This window comes from Cherax quadricarinatus, chromosome 24 (assembly GCF_038502225.1).
Source record: "Cherax quadricarinatus isolate ZL_2023a chromosome 24, ASM3850222v1, whole genome shotgun sequence".
Taxonomy (NCBI): Eukaryota; Metazoa; Arthropoda; class Malacostraca; order Decapoda; family Parastacidae; genus Cherax; species Cherax quadricarinatus.
In genome coordinates this window covers 21,026,850-21,051,309 of record NC_091315.1, presented here as the reverse complement: position 1 = coordinate 21,051,309, position 24,460 = coordinate 21,026,850, and the positions used below count along the sequence as shown (strand labels likewise).

The following is a 24,460-nucleotide window of genomic DNA, read 5'->3' as shown; positions in this document are numbered from 1 at the left end:
CTTATCTAAATACACTTATATGTTTCACTGTAAACACCTGGTCCACACACCCCCTACCTTTCCTAAAGCCTCCTTGTTCATCTGCTATCCTATTCTCCATCTTACTCTTAATTCTTTCAATAATAACTCTACCATACACTTTACCAGGTATACTCAACAGACTTATCCCCCTATAATTTTTGCACTCTCTTTTGTCCCCTTTGCCTTTATACAAAGGAACTATGCATGCTCTCTGCCAATCCCTAGGTACCTTACCCTCTTCCATACATTTATTAAATAATTGCACCAATACCACAGATACCTCAACACACCATTCACCTTTTTTCCTTCATCAATTCTATGGTTAACCTCATCCTTCATAAACCCATCTGCTGACAAGTCAACTCCCAAATATCTGAAAACATTCACTTCTTCCATACACCTTCTCTCCGACGTAATATCTAATTTTTCTTTATCTAAATCATTGAGCTATGTGTAGAAAGAGGTTTGGTAATAAGTAATACATATTTTATGAAAAAGAGGATAAATAAATATACAAGGTATGATATAGCATGTAATGAAATTAAAGTGGACCATCGACATTCGATACTAATCCATTCCTGAGAGCTATCGAATGTCGAAAATATCGAAAGTCGAATTAATTTTCCCCATGAGAAATAATGGAAATCAAATTAATCCGTGCAAGACACCCAAAAGTATGAAAAAAAAAAAAATTTACCACATGAAACATTAAGTTTAATGCAATAGAATAATTACAATAACAACAATAACAATAGATTAATAACAACAGAATAATTGACACTTACCTTTAATGAAGATCTGGTGATGATTGATGGGATGGGAGGAGGGGAGAGTGTTGATGGTGTTAGTGTTTACAAGGGAATCCCCTTCCATTAAGACTTGAGGTAGCAAGTCCTTTTCTGGGGTTACTTCCCTTCTTTTTTTAATGCCACTAGGACCAGCTTGAGAGTTAGTGGACTTTTCTGTCGCACAATATATCTGTCCACAGAGGCCTGTACCTCTCGTTCCTTTATGACTTCCCTAAAGTGGTTCACAACATTGTCAGTGTACAGGTTGCCAACACGGCTTGCAGTAGCTGTGTCAGGGTGATTTTCATCAAAAAAGGTTTGCACTTTAAGCCACATTGCACACATTTCCTTAATCTTTGAAGTAGGCAACTTCTTTAATTTCTCTCTCCCCTCCTCCGAAGCAGTTTCCTCAGGCCTGGCTTCTTGCTGTTGAAGATGATCTAGCAGCTCATCAGTGGTTAGTTTGTCATTGTCCTCCTCCACCAACTCTTCCACATCCTCCCCACTAACCTCCAACCCCAAGGACTTCCCCAATGCGACAATTTGATTCCTCAACTGGCATAGGATTCCCAGGGTTAGCCTCAAACCCTTCAAAATCCCTTTTGTCTACACATTCTGGCCACAGTTTTTTCCAAGCAGAGTTCAAGGCCCTCTTAGTCATTTCCTCCCAAGCCTTACCTATAAGGTTTATACAATTGAGGATATTAAAGTGATCCTTCCAAAACCCTTTTAGAGTCAGTTGAGTTTCTGTGATCACTACAAAGAACTTTTGAAACATAGATTTTGTGTACAGTTTCTTGAAGCTGGAAATGACGTGCTGGTCCATGGGTGCAGGAGAGGAGTGGTATTAGGAGGCAAAAGCTTGATCTTAATGAAGCTCATGTCCCCACAAAGTCGCTCTGCAAAGTCTGTAGGATGGCCAGGGGCATTGTCGAATACCAGGAGGCACTTAAGGTCTAATTTCTTTTCAATTAGGTAATTTTTCACATTGGGGGCAAATGCATGGTGTAACCAGTCATAGAAAAAGTCCCTAGTGACCCATGCCTTTGTTTGCCCTCCACAGCACACACAAATTAGCCTTGAGGATATTCTTTTGCCTGAATGCTCTGGGAGTTTCTGAGTGATACACCAATAAAGGCTTCACTTTGCAATCACCACTAGCATTGGCACACATCAGAAGAGTAAGCCTGTCTTTCATAGGCTTATGTCCTGGGAGTGCCTTTTCCTCCTGAGTAATGTAGGTCCTGCTTGGCAATTTCTTCCAAAACAGGCCTGTTTTGTCACAATTAAACACTTGTTCAGGTTTCAATCCTTCACTGTCTATGTACTCCTTGAATTCATGCACATATTTTTCAGCTGCTTTGTGGTCCGAACTGGCAGCCTCACCATGCCTTACCACACTGTGTACGCCACTGCGATTCTTAAATCTTTCAAACCAACCTTTGCTGGCCTTAAATTTACTTACATCATCACTAGTTGCAGGCAATTTCTTTACCAAATCATCATGCAACTGCCTAGCCTTTTCACAAATGATCGCTTGAGAGATGCTATCTCCTGCTATCTGTTTTTCATTTATCCACACCAATAAGTCTCTCAACATCTTCTAACACTAGCAATCTCTGTTTCAAAAACAAAGTTGCACCTTTTGCAACAACATCTTCCTTGATTGCCTTTTCCTGCTCACCACAGTAGAGATGGTTGATTGGGGTTTACTATACAACCTGGCCAGCTCCGATACACGCACTCCACTATCGTACTTTGCAATTATCTCTTTCTTCATTTCAATAGTCATTAGAGCGTTTTTTCTCGAAGGCTTGGCACTAAAAGATTTCTCGGGGCCCATGGTGACTTGTTTTGCAGAAACAAGCACCAAACACAGTGATAATATGGATAATATAGAATGTACCGAATGTATCCTTAGATGTGCGCACACTGGCTGGCTTGTAAGCACTGGCACACACGTTGCAGTTCAGGCCACAGGTGGACACATCTCATACGAATCGTATCGAATGTCGGGTTTTACATCGAATGTCGAGGCGAAATTTTTGCGTTAAAATGCATCGAATGTCGGACTTATCGAATGTCAGGGGTCCACTGTAGTTTGTTAGATTATGTATTAGTGGATAAAAGGTTGATGGGTAGGCTCCAGGATGTACACGTTTATAGAGGGGGAACTGATATATCAGATCATTATTTAGTTGTAGCTACAATTAGAGTAAGAGGTAGATGGGACAAGAGGAAAATGGCAACAAGAAGTAAGAGGGAGGTGAAAGTACATATATAAACTAAGGGAGGAGGAAGTTTGGGTAAGATTATTATTATTAACACACTGGCCGATTCCCACCAAGGCAGGATGGCCCGAAAAAGAAAAACTTTCACCATCATTCACTCCATCACTGTCTTGCCAGAAGGGTGCTTTACACTACAGTTTTTAAAACTGCAACATTAACACCCCTCCTTCAGAGTGCAGGCACTGTACTTCACATCTCCAGGACTCAAGTCCGGCCTGCCGGTTTCCCTGAATCCCTTCATAAATGTTACTTTGCCCACACTCCAACAGCAGAAAGGTGGGCTGGTGCAAGTATTAGTAGTGTGGGGGGGGGGGGGGAGGTTGAAGAGGGTTGGAATAGTTTTAAAAATGCAGTATTAGAATGTGGGGCAGAAGTCTGTGGTTATAGGAGGGTGGGTGCAGGAGGAAAGAGGAGTGATTGGTGGAATGATGAAATAGAGGGTGTGTTAAAAAGAGAAAAAGGTAGCGTATGAGAGGTTTTTAAAAAGCAGAAGTGTTATAAGAAAAGTAGAGTATATGGAGAGTAAAAGAAAAGTGAAGAGAGTGGTGAGAGAGTGCAAAAGGATAGCAGATGATAGAGTGGGAGAGGCACTGTCAAGAAATTTTAATGAAAATAAGAAAAAATTTTCCTAGGTAGTAGGTTGGTAGACAGCAACCGCCCAGGGAGGTACTACCGTCCTGCCAAGTGAGTGTAAAACGAAAGCCTGTAATTGTTTTACATGATGGTAGGATTGCTGGTGACCTTCTTTCTGTCTCATGAACATGTAAGATTTCAGGTACGTCTTGCTACTTTTACTTACACTTAGGTCACACTACACATACATGTACAAGCGTATATATACATACCCACTCTGGGTTTTCTTCTATTTTCTTTCTAGTTCTTGTTCTTGTTTATTTCCTCTTATCTCCATGGGGAAGTGGAACAGAATTCTTCCTCCGTAAGCCATGCGTGTTGTAAGAGGCGACTAAAATGCCGAGAGCAAGGGGCTAGTAACCCCTTCTCCTGTATATATTACTAAATTTGAAAGGAGAAACTTTCATTTTTCCTTTCGGGTCACACCGCCTCGGTGGGATACGGCCAGTGTGTTGAAAGAAAGAAGAAAAATTTTTAGAGTTAAACAAGTTAAGAAAGTCTAGGGAATGAATGGATTTGTCAGCTAAAAATAGAGTAGGGGAGTTAATAGATGGGGAGATGGAGGTACTGGGTAGATGGCAAGAATATTTTGAAGAACTTTTAAATGTCGACGAAGAAAGGGAGGTGGTAATTTCATGCACTGGCCAGGGAGGTATACCATCTTTTAGGAGTGAAGAAGAGCAGGATATGAGTGTGAGGGAGGTGCGTGAGGCATTACGTAGAATGAAAGGGGGTAAAGCAGCTGGAACTGACGGGATTATGACAGAAATGTTAAAAGCAGGGGGATATACATATAGTGTTGGAGTGGTTAGTATTTTTGTTTAATAAATGTACGAAAGAGGGGAAGGTACCTAGGGATTGGCGGAAAGCATGTATATTCCCTTTATATAAAGGGAAGGGGAACAAACGAGATTGTAAAAATTATAAAGGAATAAGTTTACCAAGTATACCAGGAAAAGTGTACAGTAGGGTATTACTGAAAGAATTTGAGGTAAGACAGAATGTAGGATTGCAGATGAGCAACGAGGTTTTAGAGTGGGTAGAGGATGTGTAGATCAAGTGTTTACATTAAAGCATATATGTGAACAGTATTTAGATAAAGGTAGGGAAGTTTTTATTGCATTTATGGATTTAGAAAAGGCATATGACAGAGTGAATAGGGGAGCAATGTGGCAGATGTTGCAAGTATATGGAATAGGTGGTAAATTACTAAATGCTGTAAAGAGTTTTTATGAGGATAGCGAGGCTCAGATTAGGGTGTGTAGAAGAGAGGGAGAATACTTCCCGGTAAAAGTAGGTCTTAGACAGGGATGTGAAAGAAAAATTGCAAAGGTTAGTGGACGAGTTTGGGAGTGAATGTAAAGGTAGAAAGTTGAAAGTGAACATAGAAAAGAGTAAGGTGATGAGTTTATCAAATGATTTAGATAAAGAAAAATCAGATATCAAATTGGGGAGGAGGAATATGGAAGAAGTGAATGTTTTCAGATATTTAGGAGTTGACATGTCAGCGGATGGATTTATGAAGGATGAGGTTAATCATAGAATTGATGAAGGAAAAAAGGCGAGTGGTGTGTTGAGGTATATGTGGAGACAAAAAACGTTATTTATGGAGGCAACGAAGGGAATGTATGAAAGTATAGTAGTACCAACACTCTTATATGGGTGTGAAGCTTGGGTTGTGAATATCGCAGTGAAGAGGCGGTTGGAGGCAGTGGAGATATCCTATCTAAGGACAATGTGTGGTGTAAATACACTGGACCCCCGCATACCGTTGGCATCACATAACGATTAATCCGCATACCGCTTGCTTTAATCGCAAAAATTTTGCCTCGCATACCGCTTAAAAACCCGCTCACCGCTGTTCGTCCGAGACGCGTCCAATGTGCGCCTTAGCCAGCCTCACATGTTCCGCCGGTGGCATTGTTTACCAGCCAGCCTCCGCGGTAGCATCCAAGCATACAATCGTAACATTTCGTATTATTACAGTGTTTTTGGTGATTTTATCTGGAAAATAAGTGACCATGGGCCCCAAGAAAGCTTCTAGTGCCAACCCTACAGCAATAAGGGTGAGAATTCCAATAGAGATGAAGAAAAAGATCATTGATAAGTATGAAAGTGGAGTGCGTGTCTCCGAGCTGGCCAGGTTGTATAGTAAACCCCAATCAACCATCGCTACTATTGGTGGTACAGCTGCTGCTGCTGCTGTAGCATCGTCTGCTGCTGCTGTAGCATCGTCTGCTGCTGCTGTAGCATCGTCTGCTGCTGCTGTAGCATCGTCTGCTGCTGCTGTAGCATCGTCTGCTGCTGCTGTAGCACTGTCAGCTGCTGCTGCTGCTGTAGCATCATCTGCTGCTGCTGTAGCATTGTCTGCTGCTGCTGTAGCATCGTCTGCTGCTGCTGCTGCTGCTGTAGCATCGTCTGCTGCTGCTGTAGCATCGTCTGTTGCTGCTGTAGCATCGTCTGTTGCTGCTGTAGCACTGTCAGCTGCTGCTGCTGCTGCTGTAGCATCGTCTGCTGCTGCTGTAGCATTGTCTGCTGCTGCTGCTGCTGCTGCTGCTGCTGTAGCATCGTCTGCTGCTGCTGCTGCTGTAGCATCGTCTGCTGCTGCTGTAGCATCGTCTGTTGCTGCTGTAGCATCGTCTGTTGCTGCTGTACCACCGTCAGCTGCTGCTGCTGCTGTAGCACCCTTGTTGGTGTGGCTTATTGAGAATACCAAGAAACAATTAACCCCAGAGGATTTGCCACCCAGGATAACCCAAAAAAGTCAGTGTCATCGAAGACTGTCTAACTTATTTCCATTGGGGTCCTTAATCTTGTCTCCCAGGATGCAACCCACACCAGTCGACTAACACCCAGGTGAACAGGGAAAAATGCCTGGAACTAGTGCTCATATTGGTGAATTTAAAGCCAGCAAAGATTGGTTTGAGAGATTTAAGAATCGTAGTGACATACACAGTGTGATAAGGCATGTTCTGGAAGAAAATACCAAACAGGACCTACAGTACTCAGGAGGAAAAGGCACTCCCAGGACACAGTGTCTCATCAGTCATTGCTGCATCTTCAATAAAGGTAAGTGTCATTTATTCTTCACTTAGTAGACTAGTACATGCACAATATATACTGTGCATGTACTACTCTACTATTGTGCATGTATCCTTCTCTTTGTGTGTAGGAAAATGTATATTTCACGTGGTAAAATTTTGTTTTCATACTTTTGGGTGTCTTGCACGGATTAATTTGATTTCCATTATTTCTTATGGGGAAAATTCATTCGCATACCGATTATTTCGCATACCAATGAGCCCTCTTGCACGGATTAAAATTGGTATGCGGGGGTCCACTGTATTATACAGAAAATTCGGAGTGTGGAAATTAGGAGAAGGTGTGGAGTTAATAAAAGTATTAGTCAGAGGGGTGAAGAGGGGTTGTTGAGATGGTTTGGTCATTTAGAGAGAATGGATCAAAGTAGAATGACATGGAGAGCGCATAAATCTGTAGGGGAAGGAAGGCGGGGTAGGGGTCGTCCTCGAAAAGGTTGGAGGGAGGGGGTAAAGGAGATGTTGTGGGCGAGGGACTTGGACTTCCAGCAAGCGTGCGTGAGTGTGTTAGATATGAGTGCATGGAGACGAATGGTATTTGGGACCTGACGAGCTGTTGAAGTGTGAGCAGGGTAATATTTAGTAAAGGGAATGGGAAATGAGAAGTACAATGCCTGCACTCTAAAGGAGGGGTTTGGGATATTGGCAGTTTAGAGGGATATGTTGTGCATCTTTATATGTATATGCTTCTAAACTGTTGTATTCTGAGCACCTCTGCAAAAACAGTGATTATGTGTGAGTGAGGCGAGTGTTGAATGATGATGAAAGTACGTATTTTCTTTTTGGGGATTTTCTTTCTTTTGGGGTCATCCTGCCTCGGTGGGAGACAGCCGACTTGTTAAAAAAAAAAAATCACTTTACAGTGGCCCCTCGATAATCGTCAGGCTCGATAGTTGTCCTTTTCAGAAATCGTCACATTATTTTCATCCAAACATTGGCTCGCAAATGGTCGGTTGACTCGCTAATTGTCGTTTGTCCTGGACACGTACTCACAGCTCTGAGCCACCTTGGCCTCCCTTCCCAGCCAGTGTGCCACTGTTTGCCAGTGAGCGATGGTCCCCTCACTTGTTCATATGAAATATTTCATAATATTCCTTTCATTTTAGTGCTTGCAAGTGCTAAATAAGCTACCATGGCTCCAAAAAAAGCTCCTAATGCCAAGCCTTTGGTAAAGAAGGTGAGAAATATGATTGAATTTAAGAAAAACATTATTGAACAATATGAAAGTGGCATACGTGTGGCCGAACTGGCCAGGATGTATAACAAACCCCATACAACCATATCTTCCATCGTGGCAAGGAAAAAGGAAATCAAGGAAGCTGTTGCTGCTTGGAGAAAATTGTGGCCAGATTGTGTCCACAAGAGGGATTTTGAAGGGTTTGTGGCTGACCCTGATGAGCCTATGTCAGTTGTGAAATCTATTGTGGCACTGGGGAGTTCTATGGGGTTGGATGTGAGTTTGGAGGATGTGGAAGAGTTAGTGGAAGAGCTAACCACTGAAGAGCTGCAAGAGCTTCAGCAGGAACAGCAACAGATCGCAGCTCAGAATCTTGCTGCAAAAGAGGAAGAAAGACGGAAGAAGGTGCCTTCTTCAGAAATTAAGGAGATTTTTGAAATGTGGTGTAGGATGGAAAGATTTATGGAGAAACATCACCCTGAGAAGGATGTTGGAAGCCATATTGGCAACTTGTACAGTGACAGAGTCTTGGCCCATTTTAGGGAAGTTTTAAATAGATGCCAGAAACAGAGCTCTCTGGACATTTTTTTGGCGAGACAGGACTCCAGTGACTCTCAAGCTGGTCCTAGTGGCATTAAGAAACAGAAAAGAGAAGTATGTAACCCCAGAAAAGGACTTGGTACCTGAGGTGTTGATGGAAGGGGATTCCCCTTCCAAACAGTAACTAATCCAATCTCTCTCCTCCTCCAGTCTTCCATACACTAAGAAGAATCGCCAATAAAGATAAGTGTTATGCTGTTAATGTTTCATTCATCGTGTCCCATTGTATTGTTTATGTATTACATCTATATTTCATGTAAAAAATAATTTTGTTTTAATACTTCTGGGTGTCAGGAACAGATTATATTTACATTATTTCTTATGGGGAAAACTGATTCGAAAATCATCTATTATGATAAATGTCACACTTCCAGGAACGAATTAATGATGATAAACGAGGGACCACTGTACTCTTACCTATGTTCACTTTCAACTTTCTACCTTTACACACCATCTCAAACTCGTCCAATAACCTTTGCAACTTTTCTTTAGAATCTCCCAAAAGCACAGTTTCATCAGCAAAAAGTAACTATCAACTCCCATTTTGTATTTGATATCCCATAATTAAATCCCACCCCTCTCCCCAGCACCCTGGCACTTACTTCTTTTACAAGCCCATCTATAAGTATGTTAAACAACCATGTAAAGTACAATATATATTAGTAAATACAATTTTTATATTTCTTTTGATGGCTTTTGTCTTCTAACAATACAGTGGTACCTTGACTTACGAGTGCCCCAAGTAACGAGTTTTCCGAGTTATGAGCTGTCACTCGGTTGCTTTTTTGCTTTGAGTTGTGAGCCAAAATCCAAGTTACGAGCAAGCTTCAGATACGCCGCCACTCGCAGGAAATACCAAAGAAACATCAAAAACCTCCATAATAACCAATGTGTCACATCCTTTCAATTTTGATACCACTGGTAATGTCATCCTGCCAGAATGTTCTATAATATATGCCCTAAGTGAAGAGAAACAATTCTGGAACGTGTAATGCATGTTCGGCAGGCCAGCTGGTTGGGTGGCCGGCTGGCTGGCTGATTTGCTTCGGCTGTCTCCTTTTGTCTGTCTTTATCTATCTCTGTCTCTGTCTACCTCTGTCTCTGTCTCTATCTCACAGGTACACAAATACGGTTATACATAGGGTAAATTACTTTGGATAACCCAAAAAATCCAGACAAAGTGCTATACTATGCTTGTAGATAGATATAAGGCATAATAAGCATGACTGGCAAGTAATACACATTTTCATTTGTTCAGGAATCAGACGTGACGACTCTGCATCGTATGTAATACCTGTTGGTTTATGAGTGGCTCTCTCTCTGAGACAGAGAGACAAGTAGAGAGATGGGAACACAGAAACACAGGCAGACAGAAAGACAGATAAGCAGAGATAAACAGAGATGGAGCTAGAGACAGATACAGACAGATAGACAGACAGAAACAAACAGACATGTTTGTGTAACAGTGAAAAATAAAGCCAAGGTACTGCACGATCATCAGATGTCACTCCACTGCTACTCTGTCGGTAGTGGAGTGACACTCATCTTACACCGTGCTTCAAGGAGTTTCATATATACTCCAGCATTTCTAAAACATTGCTGGGACTTGGCAAAAAAGGCAAAAATCATTTCTTATTTATAAATACAGGGAAGAGTATATGGAGAAAAAGAGAGAGGTTAAGAGAGTGGTGAAGCAATGTAAAAAGAGAGCAAATGAGAGAGTGGGTGAGATGTTATCAACAAATTTTGTTGAAAATAAGAAAAAGTTTTGGAGTGAGACTAACAAGTTAAGGAAGCCTAGAGAACAAATGGATTTGTCAGTTAAAAATAGGAGAGGAGAGTTATTAAATGGAGAGTTAGAGGTATTGGGAAGATGGAGGGAATATTTTGAGGAATTGTTAAATGTTGATGAAGATAGGGAAGCTGTGATTTCGTGTATAGGGCAAGGAGGAATAACATCTTGTAGGAGTGAGGAAGAGCCAGTTGTGAGTGTGGGGGAAGTTCATGAGGCAGTAGGTAAAATGAAAGGGGGTAAGGCAGCCGGGATTGATGGGATAAAGATAGAAATGTTAAAAGCAGGTGGGGATATAGTTTTGGAGTGGTTGGTGAAATTATTTAATAAATGTATAGAAGAGGGTAAGGTACCTAGGGATTGGCAGAGAGCATGCATAGTTCCTTTGTATAAAGGCAAAGGGGACAAAAGAGAGTGCAAAAATTATAGGGGGATAAGTTTGTTGAGTATACCTGGTAAAGTGTATGGTAGAGTTATTATTGAAAGAATTAAGAGTAAGACGGAGAATAGGATAGCAGATGAACAAGGAGGCTTTAGGAAAGGTAAGGGGTGTGTGGACCAGGTGTTTACAGTGAAACAATTTTTATTTTTTTTTTTTATCACACTGGCCAATTCCCACCAAGGCAGGGTGGCCCGGAAAAGAAAAACTTTCACCATCATTCACTTCATCACTGTCTTGCCAGAAGGGTGCTTTACACTACAGTTTTTAAACTGCAACATTAACACCCCTCCTTCAGTGAACAGTATTTAGATAAGGCTAGAGAGGTCTTTGTGGCATTTATGCATTTGGAAAAGGCATATGACAAGGTGGATAGGGGGGCAATGTGGCAGATGTTGCAGGTTTATGGTGTAGGATGTAGGTTACTGAAAGCAGTGAAGAGTTTTTACGAGGATAGTGAGGCTCAAGTTAGAGTATGTAGGAAAGAGGGAAATTATTTCCCAGTAAAAGTAGGCCTTAGACAAGGATGTGTGATGTCACCGTGGTTGTTTAATATATTTATAGATGGGGTAGTAAGAGAAGTAAATGTGAGGGTCTTGGCAAGAGGTGTGGAGTTAAAAGATAAAGAATCACACATAAAGTGGAAGTTGTCACAGTTGCTCTTTGCTGATGACACTGTGCTCTTGGGAGATTCTGAAGAGAAGTTGCAGAGATTGGTGGATGAATTTGGTAGGGTATACAAAAGAAGAAAATTAAAAGTGAATACAGGAAAGAGTAAGGTTATGAGGATAACAAAAAGATTAGGTGATGAAAGATTGGATATCAGATTGGAGGGAGAGAGTATGGAGGAGGTGAATGTATTCAGATATTTGGGAGTGGACGTGTCAGCGGATGGGTCTATGAAAGATGAGGTGAATCATAGAATTGATGAGGGGAAAAGGGTGAGTGGTGCACTTAGGAGTCTGTGGAGACAAAGAACTTTGTCCTTGGAGGCAAAGAGGGGAATGTATGAGAGTATAGTTTTACCAACGCTCTTATATGGGTGTGAAGCATGGGTGATGAATGTTGCAGCGAGGAGATGGCTGGAGGCAGTGGAGATGTCATGTCTGAGGGCAATGTGTGGTGTGAATATAATGCAGAGAATTCGTAGTTTGGAAGTTAGGAGGAGGTGCGGGATTACCAAAACTGTTGTCCAGAGGGCTGAGAAAGGGTTGTTGAGGTGGTTCGGACATGTAGAGAGAATGGAGCGAAACAGAATGACTTCAAGAGTGTATCAGTCTGTAGTGGAAGGAAGGTGGGGTAGGGGTTGGCCTAGGAAAGGTTGGAGGGAGGGGGTAAAGGAGGTTTTGTGTGCGAGTGGCTTGGGCTTCCAGCAGGCATGTGTGAGCGTGTTTGATAGGAGTGAATGGAGACAAATGGTTTTTAATACTTGACGTGCTGTTGGAGTGTGAGCAAAGTAACATTTATGAAGGGGTTCAGGGAAACCGGCAGGCCGGACTTGAGTCCTGGAGATGGGAAGTACAGTGCCTGCACTCTGAAGGAGGGGTGTTAATGTTGTAGTTTAAAAACTGTAGTGTAAAGCACCCTTCTGGCAAGACAGTGATGGAGTGAATGATGGTGAAAGTTTTTCTTTTTCGGGCCACCCTGCCTTGGTGGGAATAGGCCAGTGTGATAATAATAAAAAAAAAAAAAAAAATACATTTTTCATGCTTAAAAATTCGTAAAAAAAATTGGGGTGGCTTCTTGGGGGCCGGAATGGATTAATGTTATTTCAATTAATTTCAGTGAGGAAAAGAGATTTGATATACGAGCAAACTGAGTTACGAGTTTGGTCATGGAACAAATTATCTCTGTTATCGCCGATTTCTGTTTTTGCCGACTTTTTTCGTCAAAATATTGGTTCTGTTTTTGTCGATTTCCTCCATTTTTGTCAATGGTGCAGAACATGTCCAGTGCCCAACGGGCAGACAAAGCTGCCTCCCACACGCACTCTCAGGCAGTGTCATGTTGTTTCTCGGTGAGTGAACATATCCTGGGCCCAAAGAAAGCTCCTAGTGCCAGTCCTTTGGTAGAGAAAGTGAGGAACATGATAGATTTAAAGAAAGAAATTGTAGCAAAGTACCAAAGTGGAGGAGGAAGAGAGAGGGGAGAATGTGCCTTCTTCAGTGAATCTACGATATGTATAAGATACTAAAGCAGCACGAGTCGATAAAGGCTATAGCGCCAGCCAGCGATAAAGTGTAGCACTAACAGTGGAGCAAGTAAGTTAAGTGATTAACTGATAGAAAAAGGACAGCATGAACCTAACACCTCCAATGATGTTGAAGTTATATAGGGCTACTGACAACACCGCCGCCTCTGCTGCTGCCTTCACCACCACTATGTACAGCTTATGCTCTCAGTGGTCCTTATACACCCAACAACAACAACAGAACACCCCTCGTGACATACATAATGACTTATTTCATTCATTCTAGAGTATATGTCATGTTTCTATGTTATTAATATTGTTTATTATGTCATATTAGTTGAATTGTTATAGATAAATAAGCCGCAGAGTTGATATTAGTGTCATATTGAAGCATATTGTCCTGTCACCAACAATAAACTTGCCTACCTCTCCCCTCTGCCATAGACAAACAAGAGTCTTCAATAAAGGTAAGTGTGATATTAAATGTTCATTTATACATTTTATTAGTGCTTTATATTTATTTGTCATTCTTTTCTGCATGTAAATCTGTATTTAAGCTAGGAAAGTGGCTAGGGAAGTGATCGCAGATAAGGACTTGGTACCTACAGTTCTTATGGAGGGGGATTCCCCTTTCAAACAACCTCTCTTCCCTCTCCCCTCCTCCCTGTCCTCCATCCATCAACAACACCCTTCAATAAAGGATAGTGTCATGTTGAATGTTCATTCTTTTGTACATGTAAATCTATCTTCAAGGTAAAAAAAAAAAAATTTTCTTAATACTTCTGGGTGTCTGGAACAGATTAATTGGCTTTACATTATTTCTTATGGGGAAAATGGTTTCCGTTTTTGCTGATTTCCGTTTTCGCCGATCGCTCTGGAACGGATTAAACACGAAAACTGAGGGTCCACTGTATATACAAAAAATCTTACGATATTACAATCATTTCAAGGTCTGATACTCCTCAAAACATGAAAATATTGTCTGATCTTATTGGATTATCCTGGGTTAAATCCAAATAATGAACTTTTATGTGTCCAAAATATCTGCAAGCCCTCATGATCACTGTAAAAGATACATATTAGCATATTTTAAGTTTATGTAAAGTTGGCCAAATTACTGACTTCTGTGCACTTTCTAGAGTAGTTGCAATAGTTGAATGGGAGGTTTCTTGTGCTCAATCAATAGAATGAAGGCATATTAGCGAAATGGCTAGAATTTGGTAGACTGCAGCAATGGAAGTGGCTTAAAATAGGACTCAAACTGGGCAAAAAGTGGACACTGAGAGCAATACTAATTTCAGGGCTCAGGACAGTGAAATGGTTACCAAATGATATTAAAGAAAAAATCCAGAACAGAAGAAATACTGTACAGCAAAAACAACAAGATATTAAAAGATTTATCAGAATCATTAAATTACATAAAAAAAAAAAAAATCTCAAAATTAAAATGTTAACTAACATTTCACCTTTCCATGAACATAACATATGGACCAGGGTTAACTAGGCTGAAAACCTAAGCCCTATAACCCTCCACCATGACAACACATAAGTGGTGCAGGGATAGAGGTGTACGAATGCCACTTGTGTAACTCAATCAAGCCTTATATACTTAACTACTGAAAAATAATAAAGATGTTGTTTACCTGTTTGTTCTCCCACTCCCACACGACAACAAAGAGTCCTTGCTTTCCTGTAGCCATTGTGATGCACAGTATATCTTACTTCAGCATTTTTTCCCTATTCTTCTTTAACAATGATGTAATGACTTTAAGCACATCAAAAAATCTGGAATAAATAAAATTTTGTCTCAGCTAACAAATTAATAGCTTATGAAAAAAAAAACAGGAAACTTAGTATTTTATGGAAAAAGTTAATACTTGTAATTATATTTTTTTCAAATAATATTTCAAAAGGGCATACATTACAAAGAGAAACCTAAATTACAAATCTTAAGAGAAAAAAAAGTTTCATTGTTTTTCAAATACATAGTATAAAATGTGATATTAAATTTTTAATGAGTGAAAAGTAAGCCAGTGGAAGACCTCAAATAAATGGTCAAAAAACTTCACAGAGTCAATACATGACTAGGACCCAAATCAGGAAAAAAATTTCTTATTTTTCCTTACAAGAAAATATCACAAATTGTGTTGCTCTAATTATTTCTTAAAGCAAAAATTGTGTGTCTTTAAATAAATTTGGTCCCACTGAGATACATATGTTAAAATTCTTTCACTTCACTTCACTTCTTGACCAGAGCTTTGGTAAGATGGGTAAGGAAGAAGGATGGGTAAGGATAGAAATATTGGAAAAGATAGGGAGAGAGGGAGAGAGGTAGGATATAAAAGGTAAGTGGCCCAACAAAATTCTTTCACATAACAAAAATAAAAAAAAAACATGAAAAATAATTATCAGTAGTAAAAAGTATTGACAGCCTGTACTGTCTGCATAGACAGCCTATGCTATCTGCCAGCTGAGTTCATATTTCGCGCCATGCTCGTGCTGCCACCTGTAGGCCTCTCAGTGGGCATGGCACTTGAAACGGCATCAACCTGCCTCTCTCTCACTCAGCACCAATCCTTCACACAGTCAACAAGCCTACTCCTCTCTCCCTCGCTGGCATGGCCCCTTGGGGCCATGCCAGCGAGGGACACCTGCCTGTGTACCCAGATATCGCAAATAAAGTAAGAAGTCTCCAAAGCCTTATCACTGAACCCTGCCTGCAACAACAACAACACAAATAACCATTTTTGAAAATCTTCCTTATGAAGAAAGATTGAAGACCCTTAACCCTTTCAGGGTCCAAGGCCAAAATCTGAAGTCACACACCAGTGTCCAAGAAATTTTGAAAAAAAAAAAAAATTATTTTTTCTTACAGAATTAAAGAGCATATTTTTGTGAAGGTAATAAAACAAAAAAAATTAGAATCTGATCAGTACTTACCGAGATACAGTGCCAAGAAGTTTGTAGAAAATGATGTGGTGGCGGCAACATCGACGAATTCCACATACGCGTATTATATTATTTTGTTGTTTTAGTTGTTTTTTCTTTTCTTTTCCAATTTTTTTCTATTCCTACTAACATTTGGGGCCTGAGAGACCAATACTGTATATAATGTATATATATAAACTCACTGTATTGAACACAATAACCGCACTAAAGTTATTATCATATTATTGTTTACCACTGTTGTTTATTACAATAAACATGCACAAATATTGTATAATACTAATGTTCTATCATATATTTACATATTTACAATCACTGGACATGGTTTTAGAACTGCTGGAGCTTGTGGAACTTCTTGAAACAAGGCACCATACACAGAGGCACCTTACATTCCTCACACATAAACCGAGTGTCTTTGCGTCTTTGTTGCCGTCGTTTTGTTTGTGCACAGACAATGCATCTCTTCTGAGCAAATTTCTTTTGAGTTGAAGGAAGCTGTATTATGAAATGATCACCTTCTCTTCTCAAACGCTTGGGTATATTGTGATGAATTCGAGGACCATGTTGTATTGCAGGTGTTGTTACCTGGTACTTCATTATGAGTTGTCTGACAACAGACAAACAAAATTCACCATACGGTGGTCTGTTACCAGTCTTTATTTGGTACATATTATATGCATTCAGCATTGGAATGTCCATGAGATGGAAGAAAAGTTTCATGTACCACTTGTAACTCTTACGAACACAGTCAACAAAACCAATCTGCATGTCACACTTGTCAACCAAGCGCATGTTTTGTGTATAATCAATCACTGTCACTGGTTTTCGAATACGTTCATTAGTCACTCGATCAACTTTGCCACTGTCTTGCATTTCATTACGGTGAATGGTTGTCAACAATGTGACATCTCGTTTGTCATGCCACCGTAATGCCATGATGTCATTGGCAGTAAACACCTGCACGTCATCACCACGAACACCTGCGTTGAGCCTGGGCATATGTTTACGATTAGAACGCACTGTGCCACACACATCTGTCTTGTTCACTCGCATGAAATCACTGAGTAATGGGCTTGTGTACCAGTTATCGGTATATAATGTATGGCCCTTACCAAGATAAGGTGCCATCATGTTTCTCACTACGTCACCTGATATACCCAATAACATCTTGGTATCTTTCAATGTTTTACTACCCGTGTATACAACAATATCCAACACCAGGCCACTGTCACAATCACAGAGTACAAACAATTTTATACCAAAGCGGTTCCTCTTGCTCGGTATATACTGCTTGAATGACAGTCTACCTTTGAACAAAATCAAAGACTCGTCAATTACAAGATTCTTGAATGGATAAAAGTATATCCTGAACTTTTGTTTGAGATACATGAAAACATTTCTAATCTTGTATAACCTGTCACTTCTGTCAGGCCTGGTTTTGTCAGAGAAGTGCAACATACGTAACAGTAAGATAAACCTGTTCACTGGTATTATTTCACTGAAGGATGGGGTACAAATTAGCCGATCTGTGGACCAGTATGCTTTTATATTATGCTTATAGACGTGAGGCATAAGCATTATTGTTGCAAAAAGCAAATACATTTCTGCAACAGTCGTCTCTTTCCACCTGTGTAGTCTTGACTGTGGTGATAAGATCGTATTTGCCATGGTGTACTGAAAATACTTATTACTTTCCCTGACAATAATTTCCATCAATGGCTGGTCAAAGAATAATTCAAAGAATTCCAGTTCATTGGCCGTGGTTCCAAGGGGACAGGTAGGTAGAATTCCACTTTGCGAGTCATCAAAGTGGTGAGGGCTGGGAACAAAATTGGGATTTTGCTGCCAATCCCAGATACGGTTTGCTGGTGGATACTGGACATCATAGGCTGGTTGTACGGGTGGTTGTGGCGGGCTGGTGGGTGACGCTCCGCTTTGTCCTTGAACTGACGAGTCAGCAGCGTGGGTTCCCGCGTGGCACAGCGAGTCACGCATGGCGGTGCCACTACCACCACCAGCCCCACTAACACCATCCACTGATGTCTGTGGCCCATCCATGCCAAGTGTAGCCACATCATCCTCACTATCACTACCTAAAACGGGTGTAGGGCCACGGGATGTACTCCGGGATGTACTCCGTCCCCTGGGCACAGCATAGGGTACACTACCCGAGCGCATGCGGCGGCGAACATACCGACGCTTCACTGGTGAATATGTTTCCTCACTATCACTACTCGAATGATCGTCGAGCGCAATAAAATCACAATCCACGTCAGAATCATCGTCATTACTGAAGTCAGAGGCCAGGCCACGGGAAAATATTAGTTTTCTCTTACGTTTAGGAACACCCGACCGTGAGTCACGAGTGCCCACACCAGAGGTAGAAGGTCGAGGATCGTCGGGGTTTTCTGCACTATTATCGATATCCTGGTCATTATTTTCGGTCACTAACTTATCAAAGCCGTAGAATTCGTCTTCATTTCCACTTCCATCAGTGTCAGAACTATCAGACAGGAAGAGGAGAGTCCCAATTTTCCGGGGAGTGAGAGCTGACTTGCGACGAGACATGGTGAACAAGGGTGACTGAGCCGGCGTTCCCACAATGCTATGCAGGCGCCTAGATTTTTTGTTTATGGCGCACACCCACGGCGCAGACCCATTCTCTCATATGTAGGCCTATGAGCGCTTTCGCGCTAAATTTGACGGCGCTAGAATTTTGGCGTAGATCTACGGTTTGGACACTCACCGACCAGCCGTAGATCTACGGGACGGACCCTGAAAGGGTTAAATTACATTCACTTGTTAGACGAAGAATGAGGGGAGACATGATCGAAGTGTATAAGTGGAAGATGGGTATAAATAAAGGGGATATAAATAAGGTCTTGAGGATATCTCTCCAAGAGAGAACCCGCAGTAATGGATTTAAATTAGATAAGTTTAGATTTAGAAAGGACATAGGAAAGTATTGGTTTGGAAATAGGGTAGTTGATGAGTGGAACAGTCTACCTAGTTGGGTTATTGAGGCTAGGACATTGGGTAGTTTCAAATTTAGTTTGGATAAATATATGAGTGAGAGGGGTTGGATTTGAGTGGGACTTGCAAATGAGTAGATAGAGTTATCAGAGCTTATTTCTTGGGTAGCATTGAGGATTGGGTTGGGAAAATGTTTCGTTAGTGGGATGAACTGTAAAGGACCTGCCGAGCATGGGCCAAGAGGCCTGCTGCAGTGATCCTCCTTTCTTATGTTCTTATGAAAACATTGGTGACAGCGGTGCCTCACAGCAGTTGTGTTTGCCCAGAGGAGGGAAGGAAGAGGAATGAAGTCGTCTTCACTTCACCGTCCCATACAAGAAGCATCCGTCTCTCAATGAGTTATCCGGATGTTGTGTCTGCAAGTCTTAGCATCTAGACAGAGGTACAAGCAGAATCCAGGCTGAATTTCTTCGAAAAATATAAGAGGCATCACCTGGTTCTTCACAGCGCCCAACACTGTTTCTCAAGTCACCTGATCAGTGTCACTTGTATGTTGCTGCTGTTGTTTTTCAGCTCAGAACGGCTATTTCATCAAGCAGAAGCGAGTTTGTGGTGATTTCTGTGTCCAGTGTGAGTGATTCTCCCCTTGTTTGTGGGTGGGAGAGGAGGAAGCGGCTATTCCTTGCCTCGCCCACTCATCCTCGCTCGCCCTACTGTGCGCCACCACACCATACACCACTCACCGCTACTCACTCCCTCTCTACTGTGCTTTCTGTGAATTTTCGTGCGAATTCTTGGCCAGAGAAGAGTATCCGAGTGCCCGAGGTCACTTGAAGCCATGTGGATCACAAAGCCACATGGATTTACAAGCCGTGTGGGTTAAGCCAGACATCCCAAGCCACATGCTGTGGTCTGCTGCCGCATCACTCCACTGATGTCACCTTAGGACATCACCCACGATGCTGCCCGACTTCACGTCACCCACAATGCTGGCCAACACCACGATGTCTGCCTGACGTCACCTCGAGATGTCTGCTGACATCACCTCACGATGTCACCCCATGACATCACCTCATATCACACTTGACATCACCACATGATGTCATATCGGCTGTTAGTTTCACAGTGAGCAATACAGTGGTCCCTCGTTTTTCGTAATTAATCCATTCCTGGAAGTGTGACTATTATCAAAATTTACGATTTTCGAATCAATTTTCCTCATAAGAAATAATGTAAATGCAATTAATCCATTCCTGACACCCATAAGTACTAAAACAAAAATTTTTTTTACATGAAATATAGATGTAGTACATAAACAATACAATGGGACATAATGAATGAAACATTAACAGCATAACACTTACCTTTATTGGCGATTCTTCTTAGTGTATGGAAGACTGGAGGAGGAGACAGATTGCATTAGTTACTCTTTGGAAGGGGACTCCCCTTCCATCAACACCTCAGGTACCAAGTGCTTTTCTGGGGTTACTTCTCTTCTCTGTTTCTTAATGCCACTAGGACCACCTTGAGAGTCACTGGAGTCCTCTCTAGCAAAATAACTGTCCAGAGAGCTCTGTTTCTGGTGTCTCTTTAACACCTCCCTAAAATGGGCCAAGACTCTGTCACTGTACATGTTGCCAACATGGCTTGCAACAGCCTTGTCAGGGTGATGTTTCTCCATAAATCTTTCCATCTTACCCCACATTTCAAAAATCTCCTTAATTTCTGAAGAAGGCACCTTCTTCCGTCTCTCTTCCACCTCCTCTGCAGCAAGATTCTGAGCTGCGATCTGTTGCTGTTTCTGCTGAAGCTCTTGCAGCTCCTCAGTGGTGAGCTCTTCGTTGTGGTCTTCCACCAACTCTTCCATATCCTCCAAACTCACATCCAACCCCATGGAACTCCCCAGTGCCACAATGGATTTAACTGACATAGGCTCATCAGGGTCAGCCCCAAACCCTTCAAAATCCCTCTTGTGGACACAATCTGGCCATAATTTTCTCCAAGCAGAATACGAAGTCCTGGTAGTCACTCCCTCCCAAGCCTTACCTATAAGGCTTATGCAATGGAGGATGCTGAAGTGTTCTTTCCAAAAATCTCTTAGGGTCAAGTGAGTGTCTGAGGTCACATTAAAGCACCTTTGAAACATTGCTTTGGTGTAGAGTTTTTTAAAGTTTGCAATGACCTGCTGGTCCATGGACTGGAGGAGAGGAGTGGTATTCGGGGGCAAGAACTTTACTGTGATGAACCCAAACTCCTCCAAAATTAGGTCATCCAAGTTTGGAGGATGAGTAGGTGCATTGTCCATTACTAGGAGGCACTTGAGATCCAATTTCTTTTCCAGGAGGTAATTCTTCACACTAGGGCCAAACACTTCATTGAACCACTCAACGAAAATTCCCCTCGTGACCCATGCCTTACTATTAGATTTCCAAAATGCACACAATTTATTCTTCATAACATTGTTTTTCCCGAACACTCTGGGATTTTCAGAATGGCACACTAGTAACGGCTTCACTCTGATATCCCCACTAGCATTAGCACAGAACATGAGTGTCAGCCTGTCTTTCATAGGCATGTGTCCTGGCAGTCCCTTTTCCTCCTGAGTAATGTAGGTCCTCTTTGACATTTTCTTCCAAAAGAGGCCTGTTTTGTCACAATTGAACACTTGTTCAGGTTTCAGTCCTTCAGCCTCTATTTACTCCTTGAATTCATGCACATATTTTTCAGCCGCTTTTTGGTCCAAACTGGCAGCCTCACCATGCCTTCCCACACTGTGTATGCCACTATGGTTCTTAAATCTCTCAAACCAACCTTTGCTGGCCTTAAATTCACAAATATCAGTACTCGTTGCAGGCAATTTCTTTACCAGATCATCGTGCAACTGCCTAGCTAATTGTTTCTCGTTTAGGGCTCTGGTGGCCTGGTGGTTAACGCTCTCGCTTCACACGGTGAGGGCCTGGGTTCGATTCCCAGCCAGAGTAGAAACATTGGACGTGTTTCTTTCCACCTGTTGTCTATGTTCCCCATCAGTAAAATGGGTACCTGAGTGTTAGTCGACTGGTGTGGGTCGCATCCTGGGACACTGACCTAAGGAGGCCTGGTCACAGACCAGGCCGCGGGGGCGTTGACCCCCGGAACTCTCTCCAGATAAACTCCAGATAAACCAATGATTACTTCTCAACATCTTCGAGTACTGGTGATCTCATTTTTGTCAGCATATTTACCCCCTTTATAACAACAGCTTCCTTGATTTCCTTTTTCTTGGCCACGATGGAAGCTATGGTTGTATGGGGTTTGTTATACATCCTGGCCAGTTTGGCCACACATACGCCACTTTCATTTTGTTCAATGATGTTTTTCTTAAATTCAATCGTATTTCTCACCTTCTTTACCAAAGGCTTGGCACTAGGAGCTTTCTTTGGAGCCATGGTAGCTTATTTAGTAGTTGCAAGCACTAAAATGAATGGAATATTATGAAATATTTCGTATGAGCAAGTGAGGGGACCATCGCTCACTGGTAAACAATGGCACACTGGCTGGGAAGGGAGGCTGGGGCGGCTCAGAGCGTGAGTACGCGTCCCAGACGAAGGACTATTCGCGAGTCAAACTACGATTAGCAAGCCAATGTTTTGACGAAAACATCGTAACGATTTTCGAAAATTACGACTATCAAGCCTTACGAGTATCGAGGGACCACTGTATGTTGTGTTGTTGAGAAGACTGAGAGAAGATATATGTCATGTGTTAATTCCTCTCAGTGTTCTCACATGTTTGTGTATAGCTTCGTGTCGATTTTTGCACAGAAACGCGTCATGCTGTAATTGCATGTGAAGTAGGTGTATGCAGTTTTTCGTGTGTCCTGTGTGGTCTTGATCCCAGATGTGTGTGGACCACAGGTCAACGCCTAGACCACTATGTAGCACCTTGTGTTACTTGTCACCCGGTGTGACCCGCACATTTGACAGCTGACATTAGTCAGCCCTGGCATCAGTTATGAGCATCTGAGCCCCTTGTACAGAAAGCTTTTTATGTTAGCCGCTTGTGACACCCTGCAGAATTATACCCACTACGATTCCCATCAAGTTTTGTTTCACTTAACCATCTGACCTTCAGAACAGTTGTATGTAGAGAACCAGTCTGGGGATGCTTAGACTAATCTCTGTTATAACTCCAACTACCGAGAGAATGACACTCGTCAAGCCGCAGTTAGACCCTGTCGGTAGATGCTGTGTCAGCCTCATGTCACAGCTTCAGTGAACAGCCTGCACAAAGATGATGTCACTCTGACTGCTAGCCCGCTCACTGCAGTACAGTGTATGATGTTACGACTTCCAGATGTTTCGCCGAGTCATCTCTATCACGACTCACTCCACACTTGCCGGCAGTGACAAACCCAGCGACAGTACCAGTCAAGAAATGTCCTCCTGAGTCACTTGCCAGAAGAAGTCCTGCCCAATTGCCGAGTACTGACGATGCCTCACTCGAGGGCACCAGCAGGCTGTGCCCCAGGTTGACTGAACCCTGCAGCGACTACTATGATGACTGCTTCACCGCTCCAGAGGAGACCATACCCTGTTATGTCACAGTTCAGCTGCAGCGATGTCTCCTGCATTGCAGTATCTGTCCAGACACAGGAAGGAGTGCAGTGATGCCCATCGACGCTCACTGCCTTAGACTATGATGTTTAGCACACCAAACATTTTTTTCTTCCCTCCCTGTAGGAAGTTTTTTTTTTTCCATGTCCATATGTATACATATGTTTTTATTTTGTATTCTGTGCCCTGTTCCTGCAAGAGAGAGATTGAGTTTTTTTGTTTCTGCCACTTATGGTCGAGGATGACCCTGGTAGTGAGTGGCCGAGCGAATGTAGACAGCCTGTATTGTCTGCATAGACAGCCTATGCTGTCTGCCAGCCGAGTTCATATTTCGTGCCATGCGTGTGCTGCCACCTGTAGGCGTCTCAGTGGGCATGCCACTTGAAACAGAACCACCCTGCCTCTCTATCACTTGGCGCCAATCCTTCACACAGTCAACAAGGCCTACTCCTCTCTCCCTAGCTGGCATGGCCCACTGGGGCCATGGGCACAAACACACTGCCTGTGTACCCAGATATTGCAAATAAAGTAAGAAGCCTCCAAAGCCTTATCATTGAACCCCACCTGCAACGTGACAATAAACTTTTCAAAAACAAAGGTGCTAAATATGAAGCTTTATGGTCTCAACTCATTATAGAAAAAAAAGTAGTGCAACAGTTTAAGATACCTACATCAAATTTTTCATAAGAAAACTTTATTTTGTAAGAGAGCACAAGTGATATACATAGTGACACAACTGGCACTATTTCCCTTGTTTTGAAAGTTTTCTTTATCCACCCTATCATCTTCCTGACCGTCTTTTTTTTTTTTTTTTTAACACACCAGCCATCTCCCACCAAGGTAGGGTGACCCAAAAAGGAGGAAACACATTCCCTGTCATTCATTTAATTGCTGTCTTGCCAGAAGTATGCTGGCA

The 24,460-nt window shown here is 42.0% G+C and overlaps 1 protein-coding gene across 7 annotated transcripts in view; it reads right to left on the bottom strand.

Moving 5' to 3' along the window:
* dx (deltex E3 ubiquitin ligase) overlaps positions 1 to 24,460 on the bottom strand; it is a 207,043-nt gene that overhangs the window by 171,535 nt on the left and 11,048 nt on the right. For all 7 annotated transcript variants that reach the window (XR_011392378.1, XM_070088246.1, XM_070088245.1 and 4 more), the window contains one exon: positions 14,674 to 14,815. Coding sequence is in view for 6 of the 7 variants with exons in the window: in XM_070088246.1 (XP_069944347.1) it covers positions 14,674 to 14,730 (57 nt within the window). In the remaining variant the exon portion in view is untranslated. The remainder of the gene's footprint in view (positions 1 to 14,673; positions 14,816 to 24,460) is intronic.